We start from the raw sequence: 12,807 nt of genomic DNA on the forward strand, positions 1-12,807 counted from the left end.
TCTGCTGATCTCCCCGGTGGGCCATATTAACATAATTCAGATGGTCAGATTATTTAAAATTGCCATATCTGTTTAGAACTTTCTCTTTGTACATTCGTAGTCACTACGTTTGGAAACTTCATTAGGTCCTACTTAATAAACAGCCTAGGAGCGCTCATTTACTTTTGTTACTACAATTGGGCAGGGCGATTACGCCTGCCTGGAATTTGTATTTATGGCGGCTTATGGTAACAGACCTGCGCTACTTGAACAAAACATATATATATTTTTTTAGATGTGTACTATGAAAATTCAATGATACGACACACTTTAGGAAAGCTAATTCAAGATTCTGGCCACATTCATCTGAAATGGGGCAGGATTAAAAGAGTTTTCCAAATTCCTCCACAACCTGTCCCAGCTGTACCACTGGATAATCCAGACAAGCCAACATTGTACTTGGCCAATACTGTGAATTGAGGCAAACTAACAACATCCAAAGAATTACTGACTCTTTCACTAACAATACATTTTAAATCTTTTTAACAGCTTGAAGACGATTTATCTAAAAATCTACAAATTACAGACAACTTTTTTTGTCCTTCACCAGCATTGTATTTTCCAGTCTTTTCTTCTTTTAATGAATTTTAGCCTTTTATGCACATTGAATTGAACATTGCAAGGACTATTAAGAGATGTGGGCAAGGAAGTGGTCTTCTTGGCTTAGCATTTATACTGATACTGGCAAAATCTATCAAGTTCAGACATTCAATAATAATACCCACTCAATTAGAAGCTCAGAAGCGCCAAACGCTGTTTGACTTCTATCCAACTCTTGCAAAAACTGGGATGCCATATATCTTTTTTGCCCTTCATACGGACTCTATATGTTTGCTGCCTGTCCATGCTATTAGACTTTGGGTATAAGCTCTCTAAAATATTACAGGCTATTCTGAATGCCAACGATAACCCTGAGCAACATATATCATAACTTTTTTGGACATTTAAAGTAATAATTGATTTTCAATGCAATAGGTCTTTGCTTTGCAAAAACAGGAAACATTCAAAAGACCCTACTTATTAGGAATGCTGGTACTTAATTAGCTTAGTGTTACAATTTGGAAATCAGGGAGCTCTTATTAGGTGATCGTTTTGTTAAATTTAGACACAGGCCGGTTGCATTCAAGAAAGATATTTAAGGGTTAGATGGTTTTTGTACAGGTTTTCTTATTCTCCTCTTTTCTTACATACACTTATATCTTCATTTAAATCATGTTTTTCTTGTCATGTTTATAATCGTATTGATGTGAAAATCACAAGTTAGGAACTTTGAGTAGTTCTCAGATTTCGGTGGAAAGCTGCTCCTGTTTATGGACTGCAACTACACCACCAATGACACTCTAAATATGTTCACCACAAAAGTGCTAATCCAACGCTCAAAAATTCTGCTACAAAAACAGACATTTGAAATGGGTAGAGTGTCGCTGATGTGGAAGATGCACTCCTATAAATAGGAACAGCTCTCTGCCTAAATATGGCGACTACCCAGAGTTCCTAGCTTGTGGTCTGCATGATTTCTGCAGCGCTATAATTTTGCAAGTGTTTGGTTTTTTACCTATACTGGGTGCTCCTTTGTACCAGGCCAAAACCATGCTTCTGAGTCAAGCTGTAATGAGGGTGAAACACATATGTGGGAGGTGCTGTTACTTATTCCAGATCACCTTGGATAGCTTTATATCAATCCAAACCTGTAATACTAATCTTGGAATGACAAACTGCCTTGTCATGTTTCTGCTTGGCGCGCTAATCCTCCAGGTGTTTGGGTTTAACCATACCGATGTATAGAACGTTTGCTGAATTTCAATGAAGAAAATAATGACAGGCAGGCTTCGGCTGCTGCTGCACCTCAATGCAGAGAACAACATTAGGCCACAGAGCACCTCAGAGGCATTCCGATTGATACCCCTTGAAGCTTCGCACATTTATCTTCAACAACCTGCCTGGGTCCTGATGTAACCCACCACTGTGGCCTGGGAACAAAGTCCATAAAAAAGTATTCTTGTCTGGAAGGCATGTGAATGCAGAGGACCACTTGTCTGAGTAAGCTGGAATCTCTTTTGCTACACTGCAGCATACTACTCAATTTGCCATGAAACATTGACAGCAAGTGGCCAATTTAGAAATACCATGTAGGAGATCCAATCACTGTAGAGGTATTGAGACATTGAAGTATGCAGGCCTCATTTGAAGTAGTGCTCGTGTTACAAATGGTATGATTTAATCAGTCATTAATGGCACAGGAAGAAGCAGAAGGAGGGCAGGGCTACATAATAGCAAAACATTGAGGCATAACAAATAAAGGTCCTGTGGGTGAAACAAACTGCATGGCATTTAGTGAGTCCAAATTCTTTCACTGCACAACCTCTACATTGTGTCACATGTTATCTCATCATGTACCCCATGTAATTTTGGTATACAAACAGGTAAGTGAATTTAAGGAAACTCATCCAAATTACCTACTAAATGCTTCATAGAAAATAAAAACAGCACAAGTTATAATATTTCGATCCCACTGAACTTGGGTGTGCATTTATTAATAGCAGCAGTTGGACTTTAAAGAGACCTGGTTTAAATCATCGCACAACTTGCTTTAAAGAACACGTTACTTACCATTGGTAATGCATTATCTAGTAAAGACGTCCTAACTGCAGATTCCTAACTTTTGAATTTCCCAGGTGTCAGGCTGGATCCATAAAGGTTTGCTGAGCAATACCTCTTGAGCGCGCCATTGGGTGGCTCCATTCGGCTACACGTGACGTCGTTGGCAGCATCAGTTATGACGTTACGGTCATCTATATAGGCACCGCCCAGGCTGGCGGACGTCAGTACTTTTTGTTTTTTCCAAGCCATAAGCACAGAGTCACAAAGTAACTGACGAAAACATGTACAAAATTAGGGATCTGAAAAGGCGAGTAACCCTACTCCTAACAAAATCGGTCCCCAAAGCGGGGAGGCATGGGAGGGCCTGTAGGGAATCTGGAGCTTGGTAGAGTCTGTACCAGATAATGCGTTACCGAAGGTAAGTAACTTGTTCATCTGATAGAGACTTCTAGCTGCAGATTCCTTACCTTTGAAGTAGATACCCAAGCCATAACATCCGAGCGGTGGGTTGTTACACTAGGAAGTCCTGCAGGATCGAGTATTACTGTTTATAATGTTATTTGTTCAGTCTTGGACATTGTAAAATTCATGTAAACTGCTGGAAGTTACAAATAATTATTTCCTGCTATAATGAAAGTGCCCCTACTGGCGGACCTGACTGACAAGTCAGTAGTGCTTGACAAACGTGTACAAAAATGCCCAAGTTGCTGCCTGACAGATGTCCAGGACTGGGACACCCGAGCCAAAACCGTAGTCGCAGCATTTCCCCTGGTGGAATGGGCCCTTAATCCCTCAGGGGTGCTTCTTAGCCAGAGCATAGCAGATCTTAATGCAGAGAACAACCTAGTGAGAAATGGCCCTTTTCCGCACTACCTGCCCATTATTAGCTCCCACATACTCCACAAACAGTAGGTCGTCCACCTGGAACTCTTTTATGCAGTCAAAGTAGAACGACAACGCTCTTTTTGGGTCCAGGCAGTGGAGATGCTCCTCTTCTTTAGAGGGATGCGGGCGAGCAAAGAAGGTGGGCTGCGTGATAGACTGATACAGAAGGAATGGGGTCACCACCTTTGGGAAGAACGAAGCGCCACTTTTTCTGGAAAGGACATCATGTAGGGAGGCGTACAAGACAGCACCTGTAACTCATTCACCCTTCCGGCAGATGTAATCGCCACTAGTAAGGCTGTTTTTATGGTAAGCAGCCATAGAGGACAGCTGTGTAAAGGCTCGAAGGGAGCACAAATAAGATAGGTGAGGACCAAATTAAGGTCCCACTGCGGCATAACAAAGGCCATGGGCAGAAACAAGTGAGCCAGCCCCTTCAAAAACCTATTTATAATCTGAGAACTAAAGAGAGAGGGTTGGTCTGGCAGCCGCAAAAAAGACCTGTCAAAAAGTGATCTAGGGGTAACTGTTCCCTGGATCGGCGCTTAACTCGTGCAGAAAGAAAATAACTGACATCTGTAAGCCTAGGTGGTGCCTATATAGGTGACCGCAACATCATAATCAACGCTACCGACACACGGAGCCGAATGGAGCCATCTGGTGGTGCAAGTTTCCAGATCAAGCCTGACGCCCTGGAAATGCAAAGGTAAGGAATCTGCAGCTAGAAGTCTCTATCAGATAGTTTTTTTAGAGTAAAAATGTAATTAATGTCTCATTATCTATGTAAGGTAACTGACTCACAAAGAAACTACTGATCTGACAAGATTATTCTAACACATGCCAATCCTCCTTTAACAGTTAAAAGATGCAGATTATATACTCAGATTCACATACAGTTGAAATGCTTCCATCCTTTGCTTCAGGTTCGCTTCTCTGCTTTTCACAATTTCGATATCTTTCAACAGACTTTGTCTTTGTGTGTACCCTTCCTTAGCTTCAATCTACAAAAAAAATATCTTCATTAATTTTGCATTCACTAATTTATTTTTCCAAACTGAACTAATATTTCATTGAGCAGCATTTTATCTTCATTAATTCTGCATTAACCAACTTATTTTTTCAAACTGAAATAAAGATCTCATTGAGCAGCACTTAAACATATCCACACCACTCCAAATTAGGAGCAAACACTAGAACAGGAAGTACAGAACATGACATAGTATAAACTACCACAGCAATCTGGGATGTTCCATCATCCAGGCAAAGGTGTCAATGTTGCATGTCACCTTCTGAACAGGACTGAAAAACACAATAAATACTTCAGCAAGTACAGTTTACTTCATGCATGATGACAGGTATAATTATCACAGCATTACATTACGCATTTCTCAGTTTTCTGGTAACATCACAAACATGCATTTATTCTATTTCTATCTTAACCTAAAACCAACTTCATTGACAAGATAAATGCATACATTAATCAAAACCCAATGCTCACTTTCCATAGCTTATTTCTGGGAGACCTCAACCGTGATAGGCAGTACTCTTCGTCAAAAACCTACCAGGCCTTCCACAATCACCTCACAGTCTACACCAACTCTCCTCATTGTCAAACTAAAACAAAAGTAAATTTTATTGCTAAAGCTTCGCCCATAAAGTGTCTTTATTTGAAGCGGATTGGTCAGACCATTTTCCCGTCCCTTTCCTCGTAATGACTTCAAAATATCATCTTCCATGCAAAAAAGGCAGAAAAAAAGGATAAGTACCAGGAAAAGGACAACAAAATCAACTCTCAAATATTTATCCAATTTAAACTCATCAAGGTTGATCCCTCTGGTGACATTGACACTTGAAGGAATACAACAAATATGTCTCTCTATATCAAGGATACGGCTGCTCATTAAATTTCTCCAGCCCAAACTCACCTAATCAAGGTACAAATAATGACCTTTTCAAATTAAGAGGCTATCAGTGTAACTGCTGGTGGAGCTCCAATCACCTATCATACTTCCAAAACAAAGGTATCAGAAAGGAAAACAAATCAGTATTTCTGACATGTCTACCTGATTTTTTAATAATATTTTTTATTGATTTTGATAATACATAAAATAAAAACTATCAGTAAAAGTAACATAAGGTAGCAGGAAAAAGTTCTCACTTGTTGTTTCAGTAGGTCCCGACTGATTTGACGGGGTAACAACTATGCTTGCGGGTGGATTAGGTATTGGTGGGAGCCTTGGCATGCATCAGAAGGAGGTAGCTGTGAGAAGGCTTGTTGCCTTGGGTGGGGGAGCAAGAGTCATTTGGTGTATGGATGGGGGGCGGGCAAAGTAGATCAAGTGCATGAATGGGAGGTTTTCCGGTACTGCGGCTAGGGTCGGTGAATTAGCACTTGGAATGGCATCGAGGGCCCAGGGAAAAACCAGTGTGGACCTCGGGAGAGTCTACAAAGGGTGGGCCTTTGGCTGACCGTGTCAGGGTAGTGAGTGTGTGAAGTACACGCTGTCATGGAGTGTTAGAACTGGGGGTCTCTAGTTGGCAGAGGTAGGTACCTTTGACCAAAAAGGAACCCTTGCTTCTAGTCAGGGTAAGGGGGTACACTTCTAAAATAACCCCTGCTCAACCCCATGGTAGCTTGACACGAGCAGACAGGCTTATCTCAGAGGCAGTGTGTAAAGCCTTTGTGAACACATACAGCAATGCAGCAAAAACACTACAAATGGACACCACACCAGTTTAGAAAAATAAGCAATCTTTACTAGACTTAACAGAAGACCAAACGACAAAAATCCACAATACCGTAATCAAAAATAGGCTTTAAAATGGTAGAAATAGCTTAGTTCAATGTAGACGGTAAATGCAACACTTTACTCTCAAAGTACCTTGGATGCGTCCCGCAATACAAACAAAAGGGGTCGCAGGGAAGATGACGTCGGTTATTGCTTCGGTGGAGGTGATGCATCGGTTCCTTACTGCAGCGCTGGGGAGGTGATGCGTCGGTTCCTTACAGGTGAGGAGGTGATGTGTCGGTTTCTTACTGTGATCCGGAGCGATGCGACAAGATGGCGCCTGGATGCGATGCGACGATCCGGTGCCATGCGACTAAAATGGCGTCTTGATGTGATGCGACAACGTTGGATGTGATGTGTGCACGCCCGACGGCCGTGCGGCGAACTCAGTAACTTTTGAGCCGTGATATGCCCTACGACACGCTTCTCTAGTGAAGCGACGGTGACCTCTGCGGCGGCGACACACTTCACCGGTGATGCAACACGCTTTGTCGATGATGCAACGGCGAACAGCTGCAGCGGCGGCAGGTTTCTTCGTCGATGACACAGCAACTGCTGCGGCGGCGACACGCTTCTCCTTGTTCCGTCGCGCTTCCAGCTCCCAGCGACTCGGAGTCTTCTCAGAGGACCCAAACAACAGTAGGCACCTCTCTGCAGGCAGAATTCCTCAGAAAGGGAATTCAGGGGAGCTGGTGGTGAAGTCTTGTATCCCTGAGACTTCAAGCAGGATGCAAGCACAGTTCAAGCCCTTGGAGATTCTTCATCAAGATTGCAAAAGTACACACAAAGTTCCTTTTCGCCTTTCCTTGGCAAATAAAGTAACCACTGCAGGCCAACCCCAACAGCACAGCACGGGGCAGTCTCCTCCTTCAGCTTCCTTGGTTCTTCTCCTTGGCAAATTGTCTTCTTGATTCTCGGAAGTGATCTGAGGTTCTGGGGTCTGGGTCCCCCTTTTTATACACCAAAATCCTTTGTCTCTGAAGGCAGTTCTGGGTGCATTCTGCCAGTGCACAACTTCTTCCTTTGTCAGTGTGGGCCAGGGTCATCAGACACACCACAGGAGGTGGAGCCAGCATTCTGGAAAGCAGGTATTGCCCTATTCAGGCCCAGGTGCTACTCCTCCCACCACTCCTCATGCAGATAGGTCTATTCAGACTTGTGCTGACTCGCCCGGTCTCCTGGAGCCCCCCATCCCCCGTCACTCACAAACCAGACATGGAATACACAACCTAGCAGAGGCAGGCTTGGATGGTTAGGCAAGAACATACCTACTTTCTAAAAGTGGTATTTTCAAACACAGAATGTTAAAACCAACATCACTAAATTATGTATTTTATCATTCTGAGTTCAGGCATACTAAACTCGAATTTCTACCTAGTTACCCGAGTCAGTTAGGATTATAAGAAGTTATAATCAAACTGCCCATTCTGGCCTATGGGAACAGGTAGCCTTGCAATAGTGAAAAACGACATTGGCTGTAATTCACTATCAGGACATGCCACACACATCAGGGCATGTCCTACCTTTTACATACAATGCACCCTGCCCTCGGGCCTACCTTAGGGGTGACGAATATGTAGAAAAGGGAAGGTTTAGGGACTGGCAAGTGAGTGCACTTGCCAAGTCAACATGGCAGCCCCAGGTTGCACACAGGCTCTGCAATGGCAGGCCTGAGTCACATTTTACAAGCTGATTCTGTGGGTGACACAACCAGTGCTGCAAGCCTACCAGCAGCATTTGATTTACAGGCCCTGGGCACACATGGTGCACTGTACTAGAGAGTGACAAGTAAATCAAATAAACCAATCATGGAGTCACTAATCCAATACAACATTTTACAATAGGGAGCACCTGCACTTTGGTGCTGAATAGCAGTGGCAAAGTCCTCAAAGCATCTAGACCAGCAAAACATATAGCAAAAATACAGGAGGCAACAGCAAAAATTGGAAGGGTGACCCACACCAACGGTGCCATGTCTAACACGGAGGAAGACTATCTGTGCTTACCTCCTGCTGGAAGTGAGCCAGTAGGATGGCCCACTGGAGTGAGATCAGGCATTTACACAGATGTCTCACACCTCTTCAAAACAGAGGGCATCCATCTCGGCTAGGCCCCATTTCCATATAGCCCCGTGCCATGCGGCCACTGGGGAAGGCAGTGAGGGATTTGCCAATGCAGTGTGATAATTTGCTTGACCAGCAGTAGAGCTAAGGATGAGAAGCTGCTCAAAGTTTCTGATGCTTCCTACGTTTCAAAATACAGAGGGAGCCTGCCTCCCATGTAGTGTGGATAGTGTGACAATAACTGTGGAGGGTTGGACAGGATTAGAGCATATGTTTGAGATCAGCATATGGAGTTTGGCAGCATGGACAGCTCGCTTTTGTGTCGGGAAAGAAATGGTTCACCTGTCCTGGGGTCTGGTACGACCTGTGAAGTATGTGGAATTGAATGTTCTTGAAATGGGAGTCAGGGGATACAGCTTTGGGGAATTGAAGCGACCTGTCCCACTCCCTGTCGTGAAGCGCCCTCTCAAAGTCATCCATTTATGGCATAAGGGAAGGAGGGAAATGAGTGTAAACTCCTGTATGGCCTTTGTATATTAATATTATTTGTTCCACTGGCACAGCTTGTGGGTTTGATTAAGTTTAAAAGTTGTGGCATGCTCCGGAGTGTGTATTCCGTCATACACTGTCAAAACTCCTTAATCGCGTACCCCTACAATTGGGGTGCTGTCCCCCGGTCACTTGCCTGTATCCCTTTGTGTTAGGGTTTATGCCATTTCTCCATATAGTTCAACATACCATTCGTTGTTTTTAATTTTGTAAACTTTTATTTTTTCTTTACTTTTTCATTTTTTCTTTACTTTTCATGATATATGTTCTTATTTACAGTTCTTCCAATGCATTTGTTTTCCAAGATGATTGATGCATAATCTTCAATATCTAATACATATAGTTATATGCAGTCTGCCCTATTGCTCATTATAAAAGATACTCCAACAGGTTTAGTGGACACGATATGCGTTTAACTCTTAATGTGCTGAACCTCCTAAAACGAGGTAAAACATATTAACTTCCATTGACTAGACCTCCTAATTGGGAAACAAAATTGTGTATAAATGAATGCATTTTTTGTGTTGTAGAAATAATTCCCTGATGAAGGCATCGATATAAGCCGAAATGCATTGTAAGAATTCTAAATAAGGACATATATCATGAAAAGTAAAGAAAAAATGAAAAAGTAAAGAAAAAATAAAAGTTTACAAAATTAAAAACAACGAATGGTATGTTGAAATATATGGAGAAATGGCATAAACCCTAACACAAAGGGATACAGGCAAGTGACCGGGAGACGGCACCCCAATTGTAGGGGTACGCGATTAAGGACTTTATATATTAATGTAATGAGGTGCTGGCCCATGCCCATAACTAAGATGGACAGAGGGACTGGGTGGGTGGGTGAGGGGTTCTTCGTCTGTGACGTTCCAGAGTGTGCGAAAGGTGTGTCGGAGTTGCCTTTGTAGAAGGAACTGACCTACAGGAAGGCAGCAATATTAGGCCATGCGCTCAAAGGGGAGGAAATGTCTGCTGGAGAAAAGGTAACCTGAAACATGTACTGAAAATCCCATACAAACCTCTAAAGTCTTAACTGTATAAAACCTCAAATGGCGAGACAAGCCGATCAGTGGGAGCATACGCTCAGGCTGTGTAGGAGAGGCAGTGAATGCAAATCATACAAGCCATTGCCACTGAGACCTGCAGAGGCCAGGAAGAGGGAGGCAGCGCCTTTGGGAGGAGAAGACATCAGATTGTTGATATTTGTGTGGTGGACCCGTGGTCCAAAGAAGGAAAGGCAAGCTGTGATCCAGAAAGCAATTACCTGCTTAAAGAGAAGGCAGACGTTTGAGTCTACCACAGAAAATGAAATTTTGATCAGACTTTCATACATGTTTTCATTTATCAATGTCATTGTTGAACATCCAAAGAGTGTAGGGTTCTTCATTCTGGAATATAGGGCTGAAGGGAGAAAGAACAAGTGAATATGTTTATTGAAGCAGAAAAACAATGGCATGAATCAAGGAATGTTAGTGAGTGGTGTTGATTTTTACAAACTAGACATACTGGGGTTGGATCACGAAGGCCTGAATCTCTTCACTCTACTGAAGTTATAGCTTGGAGATAAGCACCTGAAGCCCAGCTCGTCATCAGCGTGGAAGGGGTTAAACTGGATTGGACTGCCCACGGAGAGATGCCAAAGGTCTATGCTTGAAAACGGTTAGGCCCACACAAGTACGATAAGTATGAGTGCTCATAATTATTTCTTCAGCTTGTAAAGGAATTTTAGGATGAGGGGAACAAGTGGTAGGATAGACCATATAAAAAGATTCCTGATGCCTGACCACAGAATCTAAAGTGCTTCTCCATGGACTCAGTTGAAACAAACTGTTGGCAACGTACTGCTACTTAGAGCTCTCCAGCATTACAAGGAGATCTGGTGGAGGCATGTTTCATTTTTGAAAGACCAACAAATGTGTTTTTGCAACTAGCTCTCATTTCTTTGAATCATAAATGCGTCTATGCAAGGTGTCGCCCTGACATTACAGAGTCAGGGAAAATGCTCCACTGTCAGTGTGAATACGTGTTAAAGGAGATAGCGCTACAGGCACTGCACTTCCTTTGACAACATTGAAGTGTTTGCATTGCTCAGCTTTCTGAAATAATGAAGTTTAGTCATACTAGTTATCCTGAACATCAAGTCTTTTTGAGGGAAGTAAGTGTAATGAGAAGGCTTCAAGAGCAAGTTGAACCACTAGAAGTTCCAATCCGTATCCATCCAAAGACTGCATGTTGAAAAATCTTGTCGACGAGCGCTCCACCTCTTTAGGTTAAGTTTGGTTTCACCGCATATGGGTCTTTTCCTGAATAAAGGGTTTGTATGGGGTCCCATCAGGTTAGAGTTTATTTCGCTTTTAGGGGGAATCTGGACCAGCCTGTGCCACTCTCATGTGGCTTGATGTCATTGTAGGTCTTGCTGGTCCTGAAGTGACCTCATTCACAGGAGAGACAGTCGTAACAAGGACACAGTGAGAAACATAACTCCCAAAAGGGCCTTGTATTTTCGGATCATGAATTGTGGCTTTGCGCGAAGTCTTGAGCTACAGCCACAAGTCTTGCTCCTCTTTACTGAGAGGTGCAATCCATCAGAATGTCTCTACATTTGCAGGGTCCTAGAAAAATACCTAATCAAGAGGAACTGAGGACTGACTTTCAAGATAAGAGTGAGTCCCAACTCATTTAGCAGACGCAGAGTCAAGATGATTACGTGAGTAGTCTACCAGAGTAAATGAGCTCTAATTAGCCAGTTTTCTAGGTATGAAACGATACTTACTCAATGCTGCAGGTATGCTGCCACAAACTTAATGAATACTTCTGGTGCTGACTTGAGGCCAAACAGATTTGAATCAGTAGATCTACCATAAAGCATAGTCATTTTTAAAGGCGCTGGAAATGGAAAAGTGGAACTAATCATTTTTTAAGTCAAGCATGTAATCTCTGCATTTGACAGACTGAGGAATGTCAAGAAATTAAACCATCTTGAAGCTTTGCTGTTTGGTAAGCTTATTTGTCCCTCTCAGTCCCAAAATAGGGTGCCACACTGCAGATTTCATGCCAATGACGCTAATCCTTAAGGTAAAACCCCAGGTGTTCCTGGGCCTTTGGGCTCCATTGTTGACTTGAGCAGTAGATTTCGGATTGCAAAGCCTTCAAGAACAGATAGTGTTTCCTCTCAGGAAACTTTGATGCTGGCTTGGACATAAAGCCTGCTTCCATTACCATACTTGATGATATCCAGCATTCAACGATCAGCTGTGATTTGATACCAGGGTAGAAAGCAATCGGGTACCTTCATCACACTGGTATAGGAAATGAAGGAAACGGCTGGCCCAGAGAATCACATACATATGGCATGATCTTGGACCTTGTTCGAGGAGGAGCTTTTGTCTTTACACAGGTGCAGCCTCATGACTGCTTTTAATACTGTGATGACTGGAATAGTTAATTGTGCAGTTTCATGACACAGTTGCCTGTAGTGCCATGATTGGATAACTCTAGCATTCGTTACCTTGATAGTAGTTGCTGCAACGGTGCTTAAGCTTTTTCCTGTGGTGAATAGACTGCCTTTGTCAAAGACAAAATCAGTGCAAAATGTAGTTGTGGTTTGTGTTCCTGTCAAAGGGGATGAGGCTGTGAGGCTATGCCATTTTGGTGGGCCCCAAGACTGTCTCCCATTGTGCAGACAAGGTAATACGGGTTTACACATTTCCAATGGTTAATGTTTTGTTCTCTAAGCGAGTTACAGCCCTAGCCACTCCTTGAAGATATGAAGATGTAAAATAAATATGAGCACAATCCCTTATTTCAGTAATCTTTCCACATTAATAAAATCACTGATTTAAAAAAAAATGAGACTACAGAGTAATAAGGAACCAGTT

At 42.7% G+C, this 12,807-nt stretch overlaps 1 protein-coding gene across 2 annotated transcripts in view; it reads right to left on the reverse strand.

The window, feature by feature from the left end:
* Positions 1-12,807, reverse strand: part of OFD1 (OFD1 centriole and centriolar satellite protein) — a 718,676-nt gene that overhangs the window by 585,633 nt on the left and 120,236 nt on the right. For both annotated transcript variants that reach the window (XM_086934564.1, XM_086934563.1), the window contains exon 9: positions 4,420-4,526. In XM_086934564.1, coding sequence (XP_086790690.1) covers positions 4,420-4,526 — 107 coding nt within the window. The remainder of the gene's footprint in view (positions 1-4,419; positions 4,527-12,807) is intronic.

This window comes from Lissotriton vulgaris, chromosome 8 (genome assembly GCF_964263255.1).
Source record: "Lissotriton vulgaris chromosome 8, aLisVul1.2, whole genome shotgun sequence".
Classification (NCBI taxonomy): Eukaryota; Metazoa; Chordata; class Amphibia; order Caudata; family Salamandridae; genus Lissotriton; species Lissotriton vulgaris.